At 37.7% G+C, this 27,698-nt stretch overlaps 1 protein-coding gene across 4 annotated transcripts in view; it reads right to left on the reverse strand.

Moving 5' to 3' along the window:
• ST3GAL3 (ST3 beta-galactoside alpha-2,3-sialyltransferase 3) overlaps window positions 1-27,698 on the reverse strand; it is an 864,582-nt gene that overhangs the window by 777,942 nt on the left and 58,942 nt on the right. For all 4 annotated transcript variants that reach the window (XM_053693591.1, XM_053693588.1, XM_053693592.1 and 1 more), the window contains exon 2: window positions 19,552-19,686. In XM_053693591.1, the coding sequence (XP_053549566.1) occupies window positions 19,552-19,648 (97 nt within the window). In that variant the 5' untranslated portion in view covers window positions 19,649-19,686. The remainder of the gene's footprint in view (window positions 1-19,551; window positions 19,687-27,698) is intronic.

Below are 27,698 nucleotides of genomic sequence, written 5' to 3' on the forward strand. Positions count from 1 at the left end.
TCCGATTGAAGTCTTCATCCAAGCGGCATCCATCCGGAGCGAAGCGGCAGCATCCTGAAGACCTCCACCGCGGAACATCCATCCTGGCCGACGACTGAACGATGAATGACGGTTCCTTTAAATGACGTCATCCAAGATGGCGTCCCTCGAATTCCGATTGGCTGATAGGATTCTATCAGCCAATCGGAATTAAGGTAGGAATATTCTGATTGGCTGATGGAATCAGCCAATCAGAATCAAGTTCAATCCGATTGGCTGATCCAATCAGCCAATCAGATTGAGCTCGCATTCTATTGGGCTTGGATCAGGACATCGGAGGAGCTCTTCTGGACGGATCGGTGTGATACCCGGTGAGGTGAAGACAAGGTAGGATGATCTTCAGGGGCTTAGTGTTAGGTTTATTTAAGGGGGGTTTGGGTTAGATTAGGGGTATGTGGGTGGTGGGTTGTAATGTTGGGGGGCTTGGGTATTGTATGTTTTTTTTTACAGGCAAAAGAGCTGTATTTCTTGGGGCATGCCCCGCAAAGGGCCCTGTTCAGGGCTGGTAAGGTAAAAGAGCTTTGAACTTTAGTAATTTAGAATAGGGTAGGGCATTTTTTTTTATTTTGGGGGCTTTGTTATTTTATTAGGGGGCTTAGAGTAGGTGTAATTAGTTTAAAATTGTTGTAATATTTTTCTTATGTTTGTAAATATTTTTTTATTTTTTGTAACTTAGTTCTTTTTTATTTTTTGTGCTTTAGCTAGTTTATTTAATTGTATTTATTTGTAGCAATTGTATTTAATTAATTTATTGATAGTGTAGTGTTAGGTTAATTGTAGGTAATTGTAGGTAGTTTATTTAATTAATTTATTGATAGTCTAGTGTTAGGTTTAATTGTAACTTAGGTTAGGATTTCTTTTACAGGTAAATTTGTAATTATTTTAACTATTTTAGCTATTAAATAGTTCTTAACTATTTAATAGCTATTGTACCTGGTTAAAATAAATACAAAGTTACCTGTAAAATAAATATTAATCCTAAAATAGCTATAATATAATTATAAATTATATTGTAGCTATATTAGGATTTATTTTACAGGTAAGTATTTAGCTTTAAATAGGAATAATTTATTTAATAAGAGTTAATTAATTTTGTTAGATTTAAATTATATTTAACTTAGGGGGGTGTTAGTGTTAGGGTTAGACTTAGCTTTAGGGGTTAATACATTTATTAGAGCAGCGGTGAGCTCCAGTCGGTAGATTAGGGGTTAATAATTGAAGTTAGGTGTCGGTGATGTTAGGGAGGGCAGATTAGGGGTTAATACTATTTATTATAGGGTTAGTGAGGCGGATTAGGGGTTAATAACTTTATTATAGTAGCACTCAGGTCCGGTCGGCAGATTAGGGGTTAATAAGTGTAGGCAGATGGAGGCGACGTTGAGGGGGGCAGATTAGGGGTTAATAAATATAATATAGGGGTCGGCGGTGTTAGGGGCAGCAGATTAGGGGTACATAGGGATAATGTAAGTAGCGGCGGTTTACGGAGCGGCAGATTAGGGGTTAAAAATAAAATGCAGGTGTCAGCGATAGCGGGGGCGGCAGATTAGGGGTTAATAAGTGTAAGGTTAGGGGTGTTTAGACTCGGGGTACATGTTAGGGTGTTAGGTGCAGACGTAGGAAGTGTTTCCCCATAGCAAACAATGGGGCTGCGTTAAGAGCTGAACGCGGCTTTTTTGCAGGTGTTAGGTTTTTTTTCAGCTCAAACAGCCCCATTGTTTCCTATGGGGGAATCGTGCACGAGCACGTTTTTGAGGCTGGCCGCTTGCGTAAGCAACTCTGGTATTGAGAGTTGAAGCTGCGTTAAAAATGCTCTACGCTCCTTTTTTGGAGCCTAACGCATCCTTTATGTGGACTCTCAATACCAGAGTTATTTTTATGGTGCGGCCAGAAAAAAGCCGGCGTTAGTTTTTCGGGTCGTTACCGACAAAACTCCAAATCTAGCCGTCTGTTTGCTGTATGGGCTCTGGTCGATCCTCAGAGCCTATTCGATGAAGAGTGGTGGACAACTGGCCTGTGCTATCCGATATCAAGTGCGGTTTAATTGCCGCTCCGGAGACCCAGTCTGAGAGTGACGCTTCCTAACATTTCTCCTCTCGACTATTGTGGGTCAATTAATGGACTTGATGTCAGGCACGTGATGAAGCCCGTCCAATCAGGGATCATCAGAAAGAAGGCAGGGATCTAATGTACTGCAGGCGGTAAAAATGAATCCGTAGACAATCAAACAAAAGCCGGGTTCCGGATGTAAAGGATGGATGAATCAAGATGAGTGCTGGGGACTCCTGGTAGTCACCGTAGTGATACAACAAAAAAAGTCCTGGAGGCATCCATGTTAAATAAAACTAGATCAATTCCGAACTTATTACAAATTTAATCAACAGAGACACACAAAAATATGTCTGGTCTTACGTGTTTCGGCTTGTGTCGTATTCATAGACCTGATAGCTTGTCAGCCAGGTAAGCTTAAAAACCACATGAAACAATTTCATTGGATAGTGCTTTTTGGAAGAAAAACTCATCCCACAATCATTACAAACAATCGGCTAGATTATGAGTTGTGCGTTAGGTTTAAAAAGCAGCGTTAAGAGGTCCTAACGCTGCTTTTTAACGCCCGCTGGTATTACGAGTCTTGCAGGTACAGGTGTACCGCTCACTTTTTTGGCCAGACTTGGAAATACCACAAATCCACTTACGTAAATTGCGTATCCTATTTTTTCAATGGGACTTGCATAGCGCCGGTATTACAAGTCTGACGAAAAGTGAGCGGTAGACCCTCTCTTGTCAAGACTGGTACCGCATTTTAAAGTCAGTAGTTAAGAGTTTTATGGTACAACGCCGTAGCATAAAACTCTTAACTAAAGTGCTAAAAAGTACACTAACACCCATAAACTACCTATTAACCCCTAAAACGAGGCCCTCCCGTATCGCAAACACTAAAATTAAATTTTTAACCCCTAATCTGCCGCTCTGGACATCGCCGCCACTATAATAAATATATTAACCCCTAAACCACCGCACTCCCGCCTCGCAAACATTAGTTAAATATTATTAACCCCTAATCTGCCGTCCCTAACATCGCCGACACCTACTTACATTTATTAACCCCTAATCTGCCTCCCCCAACGTTGCCGCCACTATATTAAAGTTATTAACCCCTAAATCTAAGTCTAACCCTAACCCCCCCTAACTTAAATATAATTACAATAAATCTAAATAAAATTCCTATCATTAACTAAATTATTCCTATTTAAAACTAAATACTTACCTATAAAATAAACCCTAAGCTAGCTACAATATAACTAATAGTTACACTGCAGCTAGCTTAGGGTTTATTTTTATTTTACAGGCAAGTTTGTATTTATTTTAACTAGGTAGAATAGTTACTAAATAGTTATTAACTATTTAATAACTACCTAGCTAAAATAAATACAAAAGTACTTGTAAAATAAAACACTACACTATAATTAAATTAATTCCCTAAATTAAATACAATTAAATACAATTAAATAAAATTAGCTAAAGTACAAAAACAAACAAACACTAAATTACAGAAAATAATAAACAGATTACAAGATTTCCAAACTAATTACACCTAATCTAATCCCCCTAACAAAATAAAAAAGCCCCCCCAAAATAAAAAAGCCCTACCCTACACTAAATTACAAATAGCCCTTAAAAGGGCCTTTTGTCAGTAATCAGCTCTTTTACCTCTAAAAAAAAATTACAAATCCCCCCCAACATTAAAACCCACCACCCACACAACCCACCCTACTCTAAAACCCACCCAATACCACCTTTAAAAAAAACTAACACTAACCCCTTGAAGATCACCTTACCGGGAGAAGTCTTCATCCAACCGGGCCGAAGTCCTCAACGAAGCCGGGAGAACTCTTCATCCAAGCCAGGCGAAGTGGTCCTCCAGACGGACAGAAGTCTTCATCCAGACGGCATCTTCTATCTTCATCCATCCGGCGCAGAGCGGGTCCATCTTCAAGACATCCGACGCGGAGCATCCTCTTCATCCGATGGCTAACACAGAATGAAGGTACCTTTAAGTGACGTCATCCAAGATGGCATCCCTTCAATTTCGATTGGCTGATATAATTCTATCAGCCAATCGGAATTAAAGTAGAAAAAATCCTATTCGCTGATGCAATCAGCCAATTGGATTGAAGTTCAATCCTATTGGCTGATCCAATCAGCCAATAGGATTGAGCTTGCATTCAAAGCTGAATAGAAGAATTGAGGTATAAGGCAGGTGCATTAAGAACAAGAGACATTTACAAAAAAGGGGTTGGTCCCCCGGGAGGAATCAATGATTGGTAGACGCAAATTAGCAGAATCTGACACTCAAACAGCTAAGATGGCAGGCGGAGGAACAATACTGAAAAAGAAAGGGCTATTACGGTAAAGAACAGATAATAAAAAGTAATTATGTGAAAATGATGAATTCAAGTTCATCTCTTTTTCAATAATGATTACGGTGGCGTTCCCTGGAGAGACTGACTTTACATTAACTTTAATACGGTAATAGCAGCTTTACGTATTTTGAAGCTGTTGAGACGAAACCCACATTGTAAGGTGCATATGAGTATAAAGCATGTATATAAAGACAGTTCACTTGATAATCACTCACCCAAGATAACGATATTAGGCTTAGTTAACATGCATAAGCTTCTTACTTGTGGTTGGCGTGTAGTCTTCCTTGATCACAGTGTTAGCATTACCTTATACACCGGCCTCTCACCACCAATATGGCTGCAATACACCTGAGGGAGACACGCTGAGCTGGTGACGGAAACTGACCGTAGCTGCCGCTGCTCCAAAAATAGAACAATGAAAGAAAGTTCTATAAGAAACTTAACTTTTATTTGGAATTCTTTAAAACAATGTATTCACCAAAGGAGTCACTGGTATCAATAAGTCCAAGGTAGGAACGTCAACCTATGCGTTTCATGCCGCACTTGGCACTTCGTCAGGGCTCCTGACAAAACAAAAGTGTAATTCCAAAAAACAAGATTGTACTTTCAAAAAACAAAAGTGTACTTCCAAAAAAAAAAAAAGAATTGTATTTGTAATTAAAGATTTGTATTCTAAAACAAATTGTATTTCCAAAAAAAAATTGTATTTGAAAATGAAGATTTGTATTTGTATGTCACAATGATAAAGAATCACAATGCTTGTATTTTTTATAGCAATCTTTTTCCATAGTTGAAAAGTATACCTAGGTAGGCTGATAGGAGCTTAGGAGCATGCACATCTTTAGAAGTCTATGGCAGTGTTTTGCCACTATGTATAACATTGCTATAAACATTGTTGCAAACACTTCTGCCAGATGGCAACACACACATGCACACTATTTAACAAAGTATACCAAGAGAAAAATCTAAACTGAAAAGTTGTTTAAAATTCCATGCTGTTTCCAAAACATTTAAGCTTAAAGGGACATAATACTCATATACTAAATCACTTGAAGCTGATGCAGCATAACTGTAAAAAGCTGACAGGAAAATATCACCTGAATATCTCTATGTAAAAAAGATATGGGGGCGGAGTCAGCCCGGCAAGTGAGCGGTCGCACATTCTTGGAGCTCCAACCAAATTCATTTGTTTTTCATCCAGCACCGCTCACTTCCCACAAAAGACAGCCTAAATCCACTTGCCAGTCTCACCCTAGACATCTAGCCTTGGACATAGCAGGATGCTGCACATCTTTGGGAGGAATGAGGCTTGAGGAGATTGCACATTGAACGAGTGAAGCTGGCAGCCATCTTGGTTGCCGCATGAAGTCAATAAAGCCTCAATCTAAGCAGCTCTGCAAAGAGCTGAAAAGCCAGTCCGACCAGTCCAGAACGGGTCAGTGTACATTTCAGCTGCGACCCATTCTACCACGCAAACTGGATCAAGTTGTAGATATACTTAGAGAAGAAGGATACTTCTGAACCCTCCATTTTTATACACTGTGCAGCAGCTTAAAAACGACCCACCCCACACGTGGTGTATACCCGGCCCAGGGCCTCCAGTTGACAATATCTGCAGGGGAGAGTGCTAATATGGATAGAGCTATCGATTTCTACAACGAGTTACGATGCCTACTTCAGGATCACCACAATGCCCTTGAGGACATGCTGCATACAGCGTTTTGCCATGGTGGTACACACCCTACTCAGCAGCCGACTCTACCTATATCTACCCCAGCAGAATGTGGTGGTTGTGACGCTATGGGACCCCAGCGCTCGTCATCTACTCCTAACAGTCCTCTATCAAATTCCAGGGTAACCCCTATGCTTTGTGGGGGATTAGAGGGTACAGCCATTGCTGAGAGATCAGAGAGGGCTCTGGAGAGCCGCACAGATTCAACGAGTAGGGGTAAAAGTACTCTCGTAGAGGACTGGCTAATCAACAAAACGACCCAGGAGAAACCTTGGAGGAGCTTGGCTATCCTTCATGGAGCAATCTGGTTACAAAATCTTTGGTCTTTGCCATTTTTAATGTCTCATGGCATCTTTTGTGTAAACTAGCTATACTTTAAGTGGGATCCTGGTGGCTTACTTAAGTTGGACATTGGTTTTCTGTTTGAGAGAACTGGAATGGGATAAACACACCATCTCCATTATATGTTCTAGTTCTGTGGCTACAATTTGACATGGGTATAGCTTGACACACATATGCTAAATATGCTCAACAACATAAGCTACTGATTTTAATAAGTTCACCTTGCATTTCTGAATATGCTGAAAAGCTAAGCAAATCCCATTGTACTATACTGAATTTGTTTGTTACTGATAACTGTATTGTGCTGCATTCAAATATATAATTCCCTGTGTCAGTTATGTGTATATATATATATATATCTACTGATGCCTTTTGTATTATACTAGAAAGTTAGATACCCTAAAGGCATCTTACTCTTTTATGGGATGCCCTTGCCATATATCCTTAAACAATATATTTCGCCCTGGAGATTAGTATGTATTGTCTATATCAATTTTCAAGGGTCTGAGCCTATTTAACCCCTTAATGACCGGACCATTTTTTAATTTTCTTACCCTTAATGACAATGGCTATTTTTACATTTCTGCAGTGTTTGCGTTTAGCTGTAATTTTCCTCTTACTCGTTTACTGTACCCACACATATTATATACCGTTTTTCTCGTCATTAAATGGACTTTCTAAAAATACCATTATTTTCATCATATCTTATAATTTACTAAAAAAAAAATGATAAAATATAAGGAAAAAAATGGAAAAAACACACTTTTTCTAACTTTGACCCCCAAAATCTGTTACACATCTACAATCACCAAAAAACACCCATGCTAAATAGTTTATAAATTTTGTCCTGAGTTTAAAAATACCCAATGTTTACACGTTCTTTGCTTTTTTTTGCAATTTATGGGGCAATAAATACAAGTAGCACTTTACTATTTCCAAACCACTTTTTTTCAAAATTAGCGCTAGTTACTTTGGAACCCTGATATCTGTCAGGAATACCTGAATATCCCTTGACATGTATATATTTTGTTTTAGAAGACATCCCAAAGTATTGATCTAGGCCCATTTTGGTATATTTCATGCCACCATTTCACCGCCAAATGCGATAAAAAAATTAAAAAAAAGTTCACTTTTTCACAAATTTTGTCACAAACTTTAGGTTTCCCACTGAAATTATTTACAAACAGCTTCTGCAATTATGGCACAAATGGTTGTAAATGCTTCTCTGGGATCCCCTTTTTCAGAAATAACAGACTTATATGGCTTTGTGGTTGCTTTTTGGTAATTAGAAGGCCGCTAAATGCCGCTGCGCACCACACATGTTTTATGCCCAGGAGTGAAGGGGTTAATTAGGGAGCTTGTAGGGAGCTTGTAGGGTTAATTTTAGCTTTAGTGTAGTGTAGTAGACAACCCCAAGTATTGATCTAGGCCCATTTTGGTATATTTTATGCCACCATTTCACCACCAAATGCGAGCAAATAAAAAAAAAACTTTACATTTTTCACAATTTTAGGTTTCTCACTGAAATTATTTACAAACAGCTTGTGCTATTATGGCAGAAATTGTTGTAAAAGCTTCTCTTGGATCCCCTTTGTTCAGAAATAGCAGACTTATATGGCTTTGGCATTGCTTTTTGGTAATTAGAAGGCCGCTAAATGCTGCTGCGCACCACACGTGAATTATGCCCAGCAGTGAAGGGGTTAAATTAGGTAGCTTGTAGGGAGCTTGCAGGGTTAATTTTAGAGATCAACCTCCCACCTGACACATCCCACCCCCTGATCCCTCCCAAACAGCTCTCTTTCCTCCCCCACCCCACAATTGTTCCCGCCATCTTAAGTACTGGCAGAAAGTCTGCCAGTACTAAATAAAAGAGTTTTTTTTTTTTTTAAATAAAAATAATAAAATATTTTAGTTGTGATGGACCCCTGCCTTAGCACCAACCTCCCTGATCCCCCCCCCCCTCCAGCTCTCTAACCCTCTCCCCTACCTAATAACCGCCATCTTGGGTACTGGCAGCTGTCTGCCAGTACCCAGTTTGGCCCCACAAACCAAAGTATTTTAATTTTATTTTCAACTTTTATTTTTATTTTTTATTATTTCTGTAGTGTAGCAGCCCCCCCCACAATACCTCAAAAGTTCCTCAGTAGCCACTTCCCATTGTAAAGGATTTCTAAGCAGCATATTAGTATGTCTGTCCTGGGACAGCTGAAAGGATGAGCCTTGTGCACTCTCATTTTATTTCACCAATCAGGTAAAGGAAGTTTACATTGAAATCTCATGAGAGTTAAGTCAAATCTCATAAGATCACAGTAAAAGAGTTCATGACCTCATCACTGCTGATGCTGATTGGCTGCTGTTCATTTCTTCATTTTTTTTATTTATTTCCCTGCAGCTGTGAGCAGCTGAGTATAACTTTTTACACAGAACTTACTCTGCTGAGCTGAGGAGATTGTGAGGTAAAATATCTTCCTTTTTTACATAGAGATGCTCAGGTGATATTTTACTGTCAGCTTTTTACAGTTATACTGCATCCGTTTCAAGTGATTTAGCATATGAGTATTATGTCCCTTTAAGTACTTGGTAACCTCTATCTTGTATATACAAAAGGTTAAAAGAGATCTGACAAAGATGAGGTTCAATTATCTAGTTTTTCATAGCACCAGACAGCTGTTAATCTGCTGGTATATAGCCTGTTCTGTTTATAGCTTAAGTTTGTACCTATTTACAGGCTCCATGCAGTCGCACTGCCAGCGCCGAGGCAGTGCGCTGTGCATTCTATACATACCTATATTATATGTAGTTAACTTTTATGTTTGCAGATCATAAGCTGTGTTAGGTTGACTCTTTCCTAATACATGGAGTTTAAAATAGACAATGTGGTCCAATCTCAGGCTTTGCAGTGTTGCTTTACCATTTGGCATGGCTGGCTGGCTCCGGATTTTTCTTTCTTCCTCCTCCCCCCCACCCCTAATGTACTCTGGCAATTCTTGTAATTTGATCCAGAGGCTTACTTTGCGGTTTATCTTGTAAATACCACTAGAGCAGTTATATTTTCATGTCTGCAATTCAAGGCGTGAGAGAGTGACCCTTTCTTCTACTCTAGATAATGCCCCCTTTTTTATAACTACATAATGTAAGGCCCATGTGTGGTCGTTTGATTAATTGGGGTTAATCTATCCTATATTGCTTTGAGTAATCCATTCCTAAGGTCGACTCCTTGATTGCAAGCTAATTCTTAACTCTGTAAAAAGACCTAAATGCCTGAGCTCCCAGCTACGCTTTTCTTTTTGTAAATAGTAGGGCCCAAGAGTGGCCTATAATATATTTGAGGGAAGCTTAGGTTTGTAATGTCATAAGTTCTAATGCTGAATATATCACCAATTTATAGTCCCTACCTTAATTAAATTGTGAATTTATCATAAGACCTTTATTATATACCTATATATCTTGTGATTGTTTAGTATTGTATCTGGGCACTCTTCCATGGTCTGTCTAGTCTGCAGAATTAAAGTTAATGTATCTAGTTACCATATATGAGTAAAAATGTAATCCACAAAATTTCTGAGGTGTGTAATATATGTTACGGCTCTATTGTGTATGAAACATTGCATATTTCAGTATCACTATCCTTCGGGTTGGATATACCTTTAAGATGCTATACCCTGAATCACCTGTATGTTTTGGCATGTAATATGGCTGTGTAAATCTTCTGTGACTCTTGATATACTGTCTAATGATGCCTGTTTACATCATTGTAATGTTTTCTGAACACCTCAAAAAAAGGTATTAATAAAAAAAAAAATATTTTACCTCACAACTTCCTCAGCTCACCAGAGTAAGTGCTGTGTAAAAAGTTATACTTCAGTTACTGCCCAGCTGCAGGTAAAAAAAAAATAATAATTAAGAAATGAATAGCAGCCAATCAGCATCAGCAGTGCTGAGGTCATGAACTCTTTTACTGTGATCTCATGAGATTTCACTTAACTCTCATGAGATTTCATAGTAAACTTCCTTAAACTGAATAGGGAAATTACAGGACTGTGCATGAGGCTCGCTCCCTTGCAGGTCCCAGGACAGGCATACTGATTTGCTGCTTAAAGTCCTTTACAATGGAGTGTAAATACTTAGGACATTTTGAGGTAAAATATCTTTCTTTTTTACATAGAGATGTTCAGGTGATATTTTCTAGTCAGCTTTTTACAGCTATGCTGCATCACTTTCAACATTTGGGTATCATGGGCCTTTAATTTTGACTTTAGATAATAGTGATTTTTTTAATTGGTTGCAAAATTAAGTTTTGTGCATAGCAGCCACACCCAGTGGGACTACAGTCCGCAATGTTTAAACCATATAAATACAGCAATTAAGGACATTGCCAATAAATAAATGAAAGAGATATTTGTTTTCATGCTTCTGTTTGCAAAGTACACAGAGTTTATACATTGAGCAATGTAAAATATCAGGAGGAAGCTACTGAATGTACAAAGTAATAGGTTATTCTGAGTCAGATTTCCTTACTGCTATATTCCTACCATTCACAAGAGTTGCACAACTGGCTCCTGAAAAATCTGAGAGCCCGCTGTGTTTCAAATAAAGTTCTCAACATTTGTTTTGTTGAACTGATTCCCATATATTTAAAGGGATATGGGTGCATTTGAATATGAAATAGAAACATTTTTGCAATATACTTCCATTAGCAAAAAATCTTTTAGAGAAAGTTATTACTGTTTTTCAGTGGCATACGCACATATCCTGTGAGAACCCGTGCACCAGCATTCAAATATCATACCTTCTTAGAGAGCTGGCGGTGGTGTGTATTGCTTCTGAAGACGCAATTTGTGTCATATAAGCTACTGCTGACTTTCTGAGAAGGTGTGGTGTTTGAATACTGATATACAGGGTACTCACAGCATATGTGCATATGCTACAGAAAAACAGTAATTACTTTTATCAGAAGCATTTTTGTTAATGGAAGTATATTACAAAACTGCTTCTATTACAAACTGAAGTGTATCCAGACACATTTCAATTTTGACCTTTCTATCCCTTTAATGGGATATTGTTTTTAAAAAATGTAACCCATATGAAAAAGTACCTTATTGCACCTATCATTTTAAAAGTTACAATTTTACATTTATTCGCCAAAGTGCTATACAAGAGAAGTTTAACTGTAGAACATGCTCTAGAAATATCACTGTTAAAAGTGGAAGCTTCACCAAATGTAACCCCTTAAAGGGACATTATACACTCATTTTTTTCTTTGCATAAATATTTGTAGATGATCTATTTATAAAGCCCATAAAGTTTTTTTATTTTTTTTAAATGTATAGTTTTGCTTCTTTTTAAAGAACATTGCTCTGATTTTCAGACTTCTAACCAAGCCCCAAAGTTTTATGAGAATACCGTCAGATACCTTCTCCAGCTTGCTCCTGTTTGTGCAAAGGGTCTTTTCAAATGCAAAAGAAGGGGGGAGTGTCTTATTTCCCACTTGCAGTGGGCTTTCCAACTACCTTTTCAACAGAGCTAAACTGAGAGCTTCTAAGTAAGTTTTTAAACATTTTTATACTGGATTTTTATATCAGTATCTGTGCATCGTATTCTTTATAGTAGTGTCTATTACATGCAGTTATATGAAAATTGGTGTATTGGCCGCCTCTCAGTAAAAGCTTTTTTTAACAAAAATAACAGGTGGGCACTACAGCTAATCACAAACGTAACGTCTGCACTATGTTTTTTTACCGCACTGCTGCTCTCTCTGCAGTATCAGATATTACAAGTGCGTGCAGGGACAGCATTTGTGATTGACTGTACTGCCCCCCTGTCACTCTGTGAAAAAACGCTTTTAAGGAGAGGCAGCTAGGGGAACCTTGGATTATCTGAAATACAAAGTGCTAGATTACCAGTGGAGCACTAAATATTGCTTGCATGCCAGCGATATTAGCACTCCACTTTGTAATACCAGCGCACGTTAATGTTACAAGTAACAATATTTACAAGTAAATCGCAATGCAAACGCGAGCTCACGTTCTCTTTGCTAGGAAGCATTGCGCTCACAAGAGGTTGCTTCTATAGGCTTCTATGGGAGCCTCGTTTTGATGCTATCAGAGACAATATCAGAACCTTGCGCAGCGAAGGGGGTAAGTAGCGCAGCGATGGGTAGCATTTTTAAATATATATGTATATGAATATTTACATATATTTCTTCTGTTAAGTGTGATCAGTCCACGGGTCATCATTACTTGTGGGATATTAACTGCTCCCCTACAGGAAGTGCAAGAGGATTCACCCAGCAGAGTTGCTATATAGCTCCTCCCCTCTACGTCACCTCCAGTCATTCTCTTGCACCCAACGACTAGATAGGATGTGTGAGAGGACTATGGTGATATATTTAGTTTTTATATCTTCAATCAAAAGTTTGTTATTTTATAATAGCACCGGAGTGTGTTATTCCTTCTCTGGTAGAATTTGAAGAAGAATCTACCTGAGTTTTTCTATGATTTTAGCCGGAGTAGTTAAGATCATATTGCTGTTTCTCGGCCATCTGAGGAGAAGTAAACTTCAGATCAGGGGACAGCAGGCAGATTAATCTGCAAAGAGGTATGTAGCAGTTTATTATTTTCTGACATGGAATTGATGAGAAAATCCTGCCATACCGTTATAATGTAAACTCAGCCTTAAATGCAGTAGATGTAGCTGATATCAGGCTGTCATGTATGTATATTTTACACTTCAGTTTTCTGGGAAATGGTACTTCTCTGGCTTTTAAACTGTATACATAGACTTAACCTATTTTGCAGGGACTTGCAATAGGTTTTAAATGACAATTAATTATTGAGGTAAAACGTTTTTTTGCTGGCATGTAAAAACGTTTTTTTCTCTGAGGTACTGGGTGAAAAAATGTTTTGGGCACTTTTTTTCCACTTGGCAATAGTTTTGATTTAAATTAGAGCAGTTCACTGATCCCTCTCACTGTTATGTGTGTGGGGGAGGGGCCATTTTGGTGCTTTCACTATGCATCAGAAAAACTCAGTCAGAGGTTCATTTTCTTCCTGCATGATCCGGTTCATCTCTACAGAGTTCAGGGATCTCAAGAGTCTTTTTTGAGGGAAGTAATCATACAGCAGAGCTGTGCTGATTGTATTGACTGTGATATAAAAAACGTTTATTTGTGTATTTTTTTCTGCTGCCTGGGTTAGTTATCATTTGCTGAGGGGAACAATCCTTTGCTAAAACTGTATATTCTGACAAAGATTGATACTATAACTTAATTATTTTATCTGTTATAATATTTTCTGTGCTTCTTAAAGGCACAGTTCGTTTTCATATTATTTGTAAATTACTTTGAAAAGTATTTCCAAGTTGCTGTTTATTTGCTAGTGTGTTAAACATGTCTGATTCAGAGGAATATCTCTGTGCTATATGTGTTAATGCCAAAGTGGAGCCCAATAGAAATTTATGTACTAAATGTATTGATGCTACTTTAAAAAATAGTCAATCTGTACAAATTGAACATATTTCACCAAACAACGAGGGGAGAGTTATGCCGACTAACTCGCCTCACGTGTCAGTACCTGCATCTCCCGCTCAGGAGGTGCGTGATATTGTAGCGCCGAGTGCATCTGGGCGGCCATTACAAATCACATTACAAGATATGGCTACTGTTATGACTGAAGTTTTGGCTAAACTACCAGAACTAAGAGGTAAACGTGATCACTCTGGGATGAGAACAGAGTGCGCTGATAATGCAAGGGCCATGTCTGATACTGCGTCACAGTTTGCAGAACATGAAGACGGAGAGCTTCATTCTGTGGGTGACGGTTCTGATCCAAATAAACTGGACTCAGACATTTCAAATTTTAAATTTAAGCTTGAGAACCTCCGTGTGTTACTAGGGGAGGTATTAGCGGCTCTGAATGATTGTAACACAGTTGCAATCCCAGAAAAAATGTGTAGGTTGGATAAATATTTTGCGGTACCGACGAGTACTGACGTTTTTCCTATACCTAAGAGACTTACTGACATTGTTACTAAGGAGTGGGATAGACCCGGTGTGCCTTTCTCACCCCCTCCTATATTCAGAAAAATGTTTCCAATAGACGCCGCCACACGGGACTTATGGCAAATGGTCCCTAAGGTGGAGGGAGCAGTTTCTACTTTAGCTAAGCGTACCACTATCCCAGTGGAGGATAGCTGTGCTTTTTCAGATCCAATGGATAAAAAATTAGAGGGTTACCTTAAGAAAATGTTTGTTCAACAAGGGTTTATATTGCAACCTCTTGCATGTATTGCGCCTGTCACGGCTGCAGCAGCATTTTGGTTTGAGTCTCTGGAAGAGACACTTCAATCATCCACACTAGATGACATCACACACAAACTTAAATTCCTTAAGTTAGCTAATTCATTTATTTCAGATGCCGTAGTACATTTAACTAAACTTGCGGCTAAAAATTCAGGATTCGCCATTCAGGCACGCAGAGCTCTGTGGCTAAAATCCTGGTCAGCTGATGTTACGTCTAAATCTAAATTGCTTAATATTCCTTTCAAAGGGCAGACCTTATTCGGGCCCGGCTTGAAAGAGATTATTGATGACATTACAGGAGGTAAAGGTCATGCCCTGCCTCAGGACAAGGCCAAAGCCAAGGCTAGACAGTCCAATTTTCGTTCCTTTCGTAATTTCAAAGCAGGAGCAGCATCAACTTCCTCTGCACCAAAACAGGAAGGAGCTGTTGCTCGCTACAGACAAGGCTGGAAACCTAACCAGTCCTGGAACAGGGGCAAACAGGCCAGAAAACCTGCTGCTGCCCCTAAGACAGCATGAATTGAGGGCCCCCGATCCGGGACCGGATCTAGTGGGGGGCAGACTTTCCCTCTTCGCCCAGGCTTGGGCAAGAGATGTTCAGGATCCCTGGGCGTTAGAGATCATATCTCAGGGATACCTTCTGGACTTCAAATCCTCTCTCCCAAGAGGGAGATTTCATCTGTCAAGGTTGTCAACAAACCTAACAAAGAAGGAAGCGTTTCTACGCTGCGTACAAGATCTTTTATTAATGGGAGTGATCCATCCAGTTCCGTGGTTGGAACAAGGACAAGGGTTTTACTCAAATCTGTTTGTAGTTCCCAAAAAAGAGGGAACCTTCAGGCCAATCTTGGATTTAAAGATCCTAAACAAATTCCTAAGAGTTCCATCGTTCAAGATGGAAACTATTCGAACAATTTTGCCCATGATCCAAGAGGGTCAGTACTTGACCACAGTGGATTTAAAGGATGCTTACCTTCACATACCGATTCACAGAAGTCATTACCGGTATCTAAGGTTTGCCTTTTTAGACAGGCATTACCAGTTTGTAGCTCTTCCATTCGGACTGGCTACGGCTCCAAGAATCTTCACAAAGGTTCTGGGCACTCTTCTGGCGGTACTAAGACCGCGAGGAATTTCAGTAGCTCCGTACTTAGACGACATACTGATACAAGCTTCAAGCTTTCAAACTGCCAAATCTCATACAGAGATAGTACTGGCATTTCTAAGGTCGCATGGATGGAAAGTGAACGAAGAGAAAAGTTCTCTCTTTCCACTCACAAGAGTTCCCTTCCTGGGGACTCTGATAGATTCTGTAGAAATGAAGATTTACCTGACAGAGGACAGGTTAACAAAACTTCAAAGTGCATGCCGTGTCCTTCATTCCATTCAAGAGACCAGAAATTCTCTTCTATGGTGGCTTTATCGGCCACATCTGTCCAGGGGAATGCCATTCAGCAGGCCAGACTGGTCAATTGTAACAAGAGACGCCAGCCTACTAGGTTGGGGCGCTGTCTGGAATTCTCTGAAGGCTCAGGGACTATGGAATCAGGAGGAGAGTCTTCTTCCAATAAACATTCTGGAATTGAGAGCAGTCCTCAATGCTCTTCTGGCTTGGCCCCAGTTAGCAACTCGGGGGTTCATCAGGTTCCAGTCGGAACACATCACGACTGTAGCTTATATCAACCATCAGGGAGGGACAAGAAGCTCCCTAGCAATGATGGAAGTATCGAAGATAATTCGCTGGGCAGAGTCTCACTCTTGCCACCTGTCTGCAATCCACATCCCGGGAGTGGAGAACTGGGAGGCGGATTTCTTAAGTCGTCAGACTTTTCATCCGGGGGAGTGGGAACTTCATCCAGAGGTCTTTGCCCAAATACTTCGACGTTGGGGCAAACCAGAGATAGATCTCATGGCGTCTCGACAGAACGCCAAGCTTCCGCGCTACGGGTCCAGATCCAGGGATCCGGGAGCGGTCCTGATAGATGCCTTGACAGCACCATGGACCTTCAGGATGGCTCATGTGTTTCCACCTTTCCCGATGCTTCCTCGATTGATTGCCAGAATCAAACAGGAGAAAGCATCAGTGATTCTAATAGCGCCTGCATGGCCACGCAGGACTTGGTATACAGATCTGGTGGACATGTCATTCTGTCCACCTTGGTCGTTACCTCTGAAACAGGACCTTCTGATTCAGGGTCCTTTCAAACATCAAAATCTAACTTCTCTGAAGCTGACTGCTTGGAAATTGAACGCTTGATCTTATCAAAGCGTGGTTTTTCTGAGTCAGTTATTGATACCTTAATACAGGCTAGGAAGCCTGTTACCAGAAAGATTTACCATAAAATATGGCGTAAATACCTATATTGGTGCGAATCCAAAGGTTACTCTTGGAGTAAGGTTAGGATTCCTAGGATATTGTCTTTTCTACAAGAAGGTTTAGAAAAGGGGTTATCCGCTAGTTCCTTAAAGGGACAGATCTCAGCTCTGTCCATTCTGTTACACAAGCGTCTGTCAGAAGTTCCAGACGTTCAGGCTTTTTGTCAGGCTTTGGCCAGGATTAAACCTGTGTTTAAAGCTGTGGCTCCACCATGGAGTTTAAACCTTGTTCTTAACGTTTTACAGGGTGTTCCGTTTGAACCCCTTCATTCCATTGATATAAAGTTGTTATCTTGGAAAGTTCTATTTTTAATGGCTATTTCCTCGGCTCGAAGAGTCTCTGAGTTATCAGCCTTACATTGTGATTCTCCTTATTTGATTTTTCACTCGGATAAGGTAGTTCTGCGTACTAAGCCTGGGTTCTTACCTAAGGTAGTCACTAACAGGAATATCAATCAGGAGATTGTTGTTCCATCCTTGTGCCCAAATCCTTCTTCGAGGAAGGAACGTCTTTTGCACAATCTGGATGTAGTTCGTGCCCTTAAATTTTATTTACAGGCAACTAAAGATTTTCGACAAACGTCTTCCCTGTTTGTCGTTTACTCTGGTCAGAGGAGAGGTCAAAAAGCTTCTGCTACCTCTCTCTCTTTTTGGCTTCGTAGCATAATTCGTTTAGCTTATGAGACTGCTGGACAGCAGCCTCCTGAAAGAATTACAGCTCATTCCACTAGAGCTGTGGCTTCCACTTGGGCCTTTAAGAATGAGGCCTCTGTTGAACAGATTTGCAAGGCTGCAACTTGGTCTTCGCTTCATACTTTTTCCAAATTTTACAAATTTGACACTTTTGCTTCCTCGGAGGCTATTTTTGGGAGAAAGGTTCTTCAGGCAGTGGTTCCTTCTGTATAAAGAGCCTGCCTATCCCTCCCGTCATCCGTGTACTTTTGCTTTGGTATTGGTATCCCACAAGTAATGATGACCCGTGGACTGATCACACTTAACAGAAGAAAACATAATTTATGCTTACCTGATAAATTCCTTTCTTCTGTAGTGTGATCAGTCCACGGCCCGCCCTGTTTTTTAAGGCAGGTAAATATTTTTTAAATTATACTCCAGTCACCACTACACCCTTGGCTTCTCCTTTCTCGTTGGTCCTTGGTCGAATGACTGGAGGTGACGTAGAGGGGAGGAGCTATATAGCAACTCTGCTGGGTGAATCCTCTTGCACTTCCTGTAGGGGAGCAGTTAATATCCCACAAGTAATGATGACCCGTGGACTGATCACACTACAGAAGAAAGGAATTTATCAGGTAAGCATAAATTATGTTATTTATGTGTTAATATGTGTATATTCACGCATTATTATAAAAAACTATAATGCACTCTATTTTGAGGGCATTTGGGGCACTTTTAGAAAATTAACCAGAGATCTAATCTCTGGTTAATTTACAGAGTGATAATTGCTACCGTGAGCTGGCGGTAGCAATAACCAACCACTTGTAATCTAGCCCAAAATATGTTTTTAAAGAAAATAAAGTGCTTTGTAATATAACATCAATGCACTTAAAGGGTTAAACCAAACCACTGCCAATTTACAGCAGAGCCCGCTATAAGCCTTTTAATATATGGTCCCATCCATTTAAAAACCTAGCGAGCATCCTGCCTTTTCATGCTTAAAAGGACAGTAAGCTCCTTGTAATTTCAAGACATTTTTGTTGTGTTGCTATAGATTTATATATAATTATAAACAAATTCACATACTTTTTACTGTAATATTTTTTCAATTTCCAAACTCCTCCTACCATTTGCCTTATTAGTTTGCAGACAAGTCATAATTTTAGTATAACATGTTTTGTTTTGCAGTTGTTATCAGTTAAATCAAATTAGTGAAAGATATGTAGCAAAGTTAGCCTTGAGACATTGACATAGTGAGTTTTCTGAGAATCAGAAAATCATCAATTTTCAAAACTAATTTAAATGAAAAGGCAGCAAAATAAATAATGAAAGCATATTGCAAAGTTGTTTTATTACACATAACTCAACATTTTATATAAAACTTCTCAAGGTGTTTAAAGTATATTTACGCATCACCTCTTGAAAGGGAAACAAAACCCCTAGAAATTACAAGGCGTTTCTATAGTCTTGTGATCAATTAGCAAATCAACTAAATGTGAAAGGTTACTGAATACATTAACACCTTATTTGCTGCATTTATCTTTTTTAACACCTATAACCTAGTACTTATTGCCTGATCTGAAGGACATCATCCAAATGTTTTAATGGAAAATAAATAATGTTCATTTAACTTTTTTTTAATGAAATTGAAATAAAATTAGAAAACTTACGTTCTATTTTGGTATGCGTGTATGTTTTTGCAATGTTTAAGCAGTCATTAAACATCCTCTCTTCCTCAGTGCACTCAATACTACTGCAGGCGTACATGTAGAATTTCAGATATCCTGGACACAGTCATAAAGAATCTTCAAAAAAAATATAAAAAAAATTGGCAAATTATGAAATAAATACATTTGTCATTTAGAAACATTAATTAATATACTAAACCAAATTTAATGTATCATATATCATCCAGAAATCTCTAAAATGTTGTCTAAGCTAATAAACAATTACAGTAATATCCACCTGAAAACATGAAAGACAAAGTAAAGTATCTAATATACAACCGCTAATATTTATTATGTATTATATATGAAATGTAAAAAACGAAGCCATCTCACAAATGAATAGTGTACAGAAGAGGTTCCCAAACTTTTTCAGGTCATCCGCTTGGTTCTTTAAACTCCTCCTAAAGTAACCCATACAAATAATATTCAGACCAGCAATGCACAAGTCCTACTAATCTCACAATACAATCTAAAGGAGTAACAATTAAACATATTACAATTTTAATATATATATATATCTATATTTTAATTAAATCTGTATTATCTTTGGTACCTGCACACATTTGTCTCTTGTGATTGGCTAACAAGATGTATTCAGCTAGCTGCCAGTAGTGCAATGCTGTTCCTTCAATAAATGATAACAAGAGACTAAAGCAAATTTGAAAATAGAAGTAAATTGGAAAGTTGTTTAAAATTGTATGTTCTATCCAAATCATGAAAGAAAATTTTGGGGTTTCCTGTCCCTTTAACTGTTTCACGAACAAAAAAGTGTCACAAAACACATCAAAAATACATTACAAAGTAGTTACACTCATAATAATACCATATAATAAAAAAATATTAAAAGCAAAATTGCACAAAAAAGTTATAAGGGTTCAAAGATATGAGGTCTCAGGTGTTAGAAAAAATAAGCAGGCAAAGGACTTTAACATTGAGATACATACCTGTACATATGTATGTATATATGTCTATATGTGTGTACAGATGTATCTTTGTATTTATATATGTATATATGTATATATGTCTATATGTGTGTACAGATGTATCTTTGTATTTATATATGTATATATGTCTATATGTGTGTACAGATGTATCTTTGTATTTATATATGTATATATGTCTATATGTGTGTACAGATGTATCTTTGTATTTATATATGTATATATGTCTATATGTGTGTACAGATGTATCTTTGTATTTATATATGTATATATGTCTATATGTGTGTACAGATGTATCTTTGTATTTATATATGTATATATGCATTAACAGACATATATACACATATAAACACATAAATACATATGTTTAGACATAATATACTATACATATTTAGACATAAAAATAAGCACATTGGAGCCCTTTGCAGTTAAAGGGACACTGAACCCAAATTTTTTCTTTTGTGATTCAGATAGAGCATGCAATTTTAAACAACTTTCTAATTTACTCCTATTATCAATTTTTCTTTGTTCTCTTGCTTTCTTTATTTGAAAAAGAAGGCATCTAAGCTATGTTTGTGGTTCAGAACCATGGAAAGCACTTGTTTATTGGTAGGTGAATTGATCCACCAATCAGCAAGAACAACACAGTGTGTTCACCAAAAATGGGCCGGCATCTAAACTTACATTCTTGCATTTCAAATAAAGATAGCAAGAGAATTAAAAGAATTTGATAATAGGAGTAAATTAGAAAGTTGCTTAAAATTGCATGCTCTATCTGAATGATAGAAAAAAATTTGGGTTCAGTGTCCCTTTAAGTAGATGAAAACATGTAAATTAATATTTATCCAATATTCATATAAGTGTTTAACTAATATATATTTGTGCAAAAAACATCAGGTATACTGTATATAGAAAAATATATTTATGAATAAATAGAACATATTCTTCTATGTGAAGAATACTGGAATGTGAAATATTAATATTTTCATGTTGGGTTAGAGCACTTGAGAATATAAGATAGGGTTTGCGCGCGAGTAGGGTGTTAGTTTTTTTACCACTTTTTCTGCTCCATTGACCTCTATGGGGGAATATGTTATCTTGTGCGATATTCTAAGTTTGTCTTTATACGCTCATGGGTTTGATATGGATTGAATATGAGTAAAAGAGCTCAGATATATATATATATATATATATATATATATATATATATATATATATATATATATAGAGAGAGAGAGAGAGAGAGTTGAGTTTCAGAGTTCAGCGCACATAAAATGGAGAAAAACAAAACCAAATTATGGTGCAGTATGTCAGTACTAGGCAATCAAAAACTAAACGTGAGATTTAAATGTGCTCACCTTGTTTAACCTCAAACATGTGAGGTATGTTGGAAGCATGGAGGGGATGTAATCCCTATCTGTGGTAAAGATGTTTCCAGCTGGTATGCAGAAACTTTTAGCAGGTGGAAATCTTGATATCCCTGGAGTAGAAATATGTTGGTATTTCAGACAAACTTCTCCTCTCTGGAGTTAGGTAGAGACACTTTAATTCTTTTTGCTGGATTTCTTTCCTTGTTGCTGTTTATTTCTTTTCCCCTTCTTTATACTTGAAAGGCTTCTCCTCTCTGGAGTATGGTATAAACTTTATGTATGCAAACCAATTAGTGCTCAGTTTACATACTATGAGATCAATTGTGGATATTAATTGCAGCACTCATGAGATGTATATAAATGATGCTTGCAAGGACACAAAGTTAAATTTAAAATAAAAACACTTTTATTTTCCAATGTCCAATAAAAATGATAAACAGAAATCCTCTTTAATAATAGTCCAGATCAGGCACAGAAATAGGTGAGCAGATGAAATATAGTATATTTCTTTAAATCCGGTAGTGAGTTTTTTTTATCAGGGCTGGTGCAAAAACAGCTTGCTGATAAAAATTAGTGATATTGTGGAGTAGGATGCTGTAAGTACAGCTGGAGGTAAATTCCTTGTGGTGGTTTTGAGCTCTGAAAAGCTCCCAGAGTTCAGGTGGATAAGTTGGTGTTTATGATGGAAAACCGTAATAAATAGTTACATGAACTGCTGTAAATACAGCTAGATGATGATTCCTTGTGGTTTTTTGAGCTCTAGATAGATACCCTCTGATGAAGTGAATGTAATTCACGAAACGCGTAAGGGCACGCCCACTTCTGACATCACTTCCTGTCCAGGGAGACCAAGCTTCAAACACTTCAGCAACGGACCCTGTCACTGACAGGCTTAAGAATCCACATCCATCCGGATATTGTGAGCTATCTAGAGCTCAAAAAACCACAAGGAATCATCATCTAGCTGTATTTACAGCAGTTCATGTAACTATTTATTACGGTTTTCCATCATAAACACCAACTTATCCACCTGAACTCTGGGAGCTTTTCAGAGCTCAAAACCACCACAAGGAATTTACCTCCAGCTGTACTTACAGCATCCTATACCACAATATCACTAATTTTTATCAGCAAGCTGTTTTTGCACCAGCCCTGATAAAAAAAACTCACTACCGGATTTAAAGAAATATACTATATTTCATCTGCTCACCTATTTCTGTGCCTGATCTGGACTATTATTAAAGAGGATTTCTGTTTATCATTTTTTATTGGACATTGGAAAATAAAAGTGTTTTTATTTTAAATTTCACTTTGTGACCTTGCAAGCATCATTTATATACATCTCATGAGTGCTGCAATTAATATACACAATTGATCTCATAGTATGTAAACTGAGCACTAATTGGTTTGCATACATAAAGTTTATACCATAGTCCAGAGAGGAGAAGCCTTTCAAGTATAAAGAAGGGGAAAAGAAATAAACAGCAACAAGGAAAGAAATCCAGCAAAAAGAATTAAAGTGTCTCTACCTAACTCCAGAGAGGAGAAGTTTGTCTGAAATACCAACATATTTCTACTCCAGGGATATCAAGATTTCCACCTGCTAAAAGTTTCTGCATACCAGCTGGAAACATCTTTACCACAGATAGGGATTACATCCCCTCCATGCTTCCAACATACCTCACATGTTTGAGATTAAACAAGGTGAGCAAATGTAAATCTCACGTTTAGTTTTTGATTGCCTAGTACTGACATACTGCACCATAATTTGGTTTTGTTTTTGTTTTTCTCCATTCTATGTGCACTGAACTCTGAAACTCAACTCCATACCTTTTTCCTTCACATTCCATTTGATGATAGTGGAATATTCAGAAACTAGCTGCCATTGAAATATATCAGGAGGAACTAATTAGAGCAAAATAACCATTTGCAACATACACAGCGCAGATCAAGAAACACCCAAGCAACACTTTCTACATATATATATATATATATATATATATATATATATATATATATATATATATACATATATAAAAAATACATGGGAACACATATGTATAAGGTTCAGTTACAGCTGTATTGTAATGTTTAGTGGCATCTACAATGGATGAATCTCATGTAGAATTCAGCACAACAAGAATTAACTTATTATATTATTAGATTGAGACTCGATTGTTATTACATATTTTTTAACTATATGTACACTTGTTAAATTTGTATTTGATATGTACATAACCACAGGGTCTAGCTATCTGGTCATTATTAAAGGTTTAATTTTACCTCCATGCTTGTATTTTTCACAAGCATTTTGATTGGAGGATGTCACTTTAAAAGAAGCAGGCTAAGCTTCATGAGTTACCTATGACTAAGTGCCCAGTGTAGGCACAAAACGCGTCATGTGATTGCCCGTGTGATGCTCCCGTTCTGTTTGAATAAAGGACCATATTTTATGTTTCTCGAGTGCTGGCCATTTTCTCTTTATGCTTTAGTAATTTCTTAGCTGTTCGAAAACTGTTAATCTCATGGATGGGCTTGATGAAGTGATAACAGTTTCCCAATTTCTGGTTTTATGTCACTTAGCAGGGGTCTTAAATCAGTTAGAGATCTGGAGTTGATTTCTTTGCTTGTACCATAGTTGTACTACTGCACCAATAAATCAAGTTTATAGTAAGTGTATTCTTCTTACTAAAGTTTTATGTAGTGCACCACCAGATTATTTCCGGTTACAGAAGATCTAAAAACAGATGGTTGCCTGTGTACAAAGCTACTCAGCCAAGCACAATAGGTCTTTGCTGTGTTTCCTGCTACTACACAATAATTTTAAACTGTGCAGTTAATGTTAATAATACATGTAAATATACAGCGCTGGCAAAACAAAGAATGCAAGAATACAGTACAAGAGGCTGAAATTTATTGTAGTGAGAGTAAGAGTAATTTGCTGATAAACCTGAACTATCATAGAAGAGGAAGCCTTGATTAAGCCTTGGGAAAGAGCAATAAAATTACATTAAATACAAAACAAGAAAGCTGCTTGTTGTGCTTTATTATAGATGCACAAAGCAAATTACAGTAATTATTGTTGGAGAAGACCACTAGTATCCTTTTCCACTCCTTTCCTACTAGTTCTTACCATTAGTAATCCCAGTGGTCCCCCTTGGACCCCCCTCAGTAATCTCACCACCCCAGGCTGTAGTACCACCCGCTTTGGGAATCTCTGGTGTATATTCTATCAATTCTCTGCACACTTGCTATCAAGCACAAATATTATACAAAGTACAGCCATGGTATACGTTTTATCCTTGAACCCAGCCCAGCAGTTTATAGTTATATTCATATCTATGTAACATGGTGAATATAAGATATACTTTGTCCCAGAAGATAATTATCTTTTTATCCTGCACTGTTAATTATGAGATTCTTCTGTATTTAATGGTCCTTTAAGGGTCCTCCCAGTAGAAACAAATGCACACTCCTAAGCCTGTCCCAATATTCTCTAAGGTTGTCAACTTTTTTCTGAAAACAATAAGGGAGACTAAGAAATTGACAGATTTTAGATAGGAAAAACACAAATTATTCAATAGTTACTGAACAAATGCTTTATTTTACAATCTGATACAGTTTGGTACAACAAAATTCTTCATAAAAATCTTCTTCTTTCCACGAAAGAGTGTGCTAGGTCACATGGACTTTACTTTTCCCATTGTAGTAACAATACTTGTTGTCCACATTTTATTGTATTGCTGAATTTTGTTTTGAACAATAAAGCTTGTTTTAAAAAAATAAATAAATAATCTTCTTTCACACATTCTAGCATAATACATTTAAAGGGACATGAAGCTCAAACATCTTCTTTTGTGATTCAGACAAAGCATACAATATAAAAACAAAAGTTACCCATTTACTTATATCATTAAATTTGCTTCATTCCAATGGTATTGTTTGTTGACCTTTGTAGGTGCCTGGAGCTAAATGTAGCCACCAATCAGCAAGCGCTACCCAGTGTCTGAACCAAAAATGGGCCAACTCCTAGGTGTAGATTCCCGCTTTTTCAAATAAAGATAGCAAGATAACAAAGAAAAATTGATAACAGTAAATTTGAAAGTTGCTTATAATTGCTGCTCTATCTGAATCATGAAAGAAAAAATGTGGGTTTAGCATCCCTTTAATTAACCCCAACCTTACCCCTAAACCATAATCCTATTTATTATTTTGGCTGTCACACACACCAAGCAATATGCTCTCTGGTGTATACATCAGCCCACGGTATAGACATGGTTAAAAATCAATAACATTCTGTATTTTAAAGGGATATAAACTTTTAAGCAACTTTCAAATTTACTTCTATTATCAAATTTTCTTTGTTTTCTTGTTATATTTTGCGGAAATGCAGGGATGTAAGTTTAGGAGTGTGCATGTGTCTTCAATACTGTTTGGCAACAATGTTATACATTAGCAAGAGCACTAGATGGCAACACTATTTCCTGTCCTGTAGTGCTTCAGGCATGTGCACGCTACCTACCTAGGTAACTCTTCAACAAAGAATAACATCAGAACAAAGCAAATTTGATAATAGGAGTAAATTGGAATGGTTTTTAAAATTGTGCTCTCTGACAAATGAAAGAAACATTTTGGGTTTCATGTCCCTTTAATGTTATCTAGAATATATAATAATGACAATACATATAATATATAGAAATGGCATCATAAATTCCTTATATAGCTTTATCAGTTACCTCAGTAGTGCATTTAGGTTTTGTGCTGCTCTAGGCACTCAAAATTCTGCATATCGGCACAAGGTCTTGTCCTCCAGCCTCACCTTGTAAGCATATCCCCGGTCAAGTTTCTCACCAAGAAAGCTTTCACTGCAAAAATACCGGCGGCTCTAAATGAAGCAACGGTTTAAAGGAGCACTGCCTGTGAAGAGCGACCTTAATCAGCGCACGTGCCTTGTCTTCTCTGTAAAAGCCTGCACTTTATCGCTCTCTGTACTCTGTGTGCTGGCTTTTAGAGAGAGGATAGGGCAGATGTGCTGCCCCTCTCAAATCTGCTGCCCTAGGTACTGGCCTATAATACGCCCCTGAGTTACCAGTAAAGGGATACAGTCAATCAATACATCGCAATTAAAACTTTAATGAATATACAGGCCTATTTTACAATGCCACTAAACATTAAAAAGGGCACAATATTGCGTTGCAGGCCTTCTGGAAATAAAGGGGTTAATGCATTCTTCACCTATTCATTATTAATATTTTTTTATTTTCCATGGGATTTATAACTAGGAATAAGACAAGTGAAATTTGTGATCAGAGAGTGCAATGTGGGCTACGATTAAATGCTCACTCTATACATGTCAAGGATCAAAGACATTGTCCCTTCTGGAGTTCACAAAGCACTTTCTTGTGGGGTGACAGTCTGTTTGGTTCTGCAGCCAGCTGCATGATTAAACTGCAGTTCCTATTGTATGTGTGACAAGGCAGACAGCTAAAAGCATAACAAAGGCAAATCTGCTGCTCTTGCAAACCAAGGGCTATGGGGAGCCAGGGGATTTACAAGTGACTTTACTATATTAGAGCCCCGTAATAATGACCCTGTAGTATGTGATAATGGTACAATATGAGGGGTGTGCGCAGCTATATAAACAGTATCATTCACCTATGCTGTATACCAACCAATAATGACAGATAAACAAAAACATTTGGTTCACAGTTTCTTGGAGATAAGTAATAAATGTATTATCAATTCTGGCACAACTGTTGCATCTGTAATGAGCATTGTA

This window comes from Bombina bombina, chromosome 10 (assembly GCF_027579735.1).
Source record: "Bombina bombina isolate aBomBom1 chromosome 10, aBomBom1.pri, whole genome shotgun sequence".
Classification (NCBI taxonomy): Eukaryota; Metazoa; Chordata; class Amphibia; order Anura; family Bombinatoridae; genus Bombina; species Bombina bombina.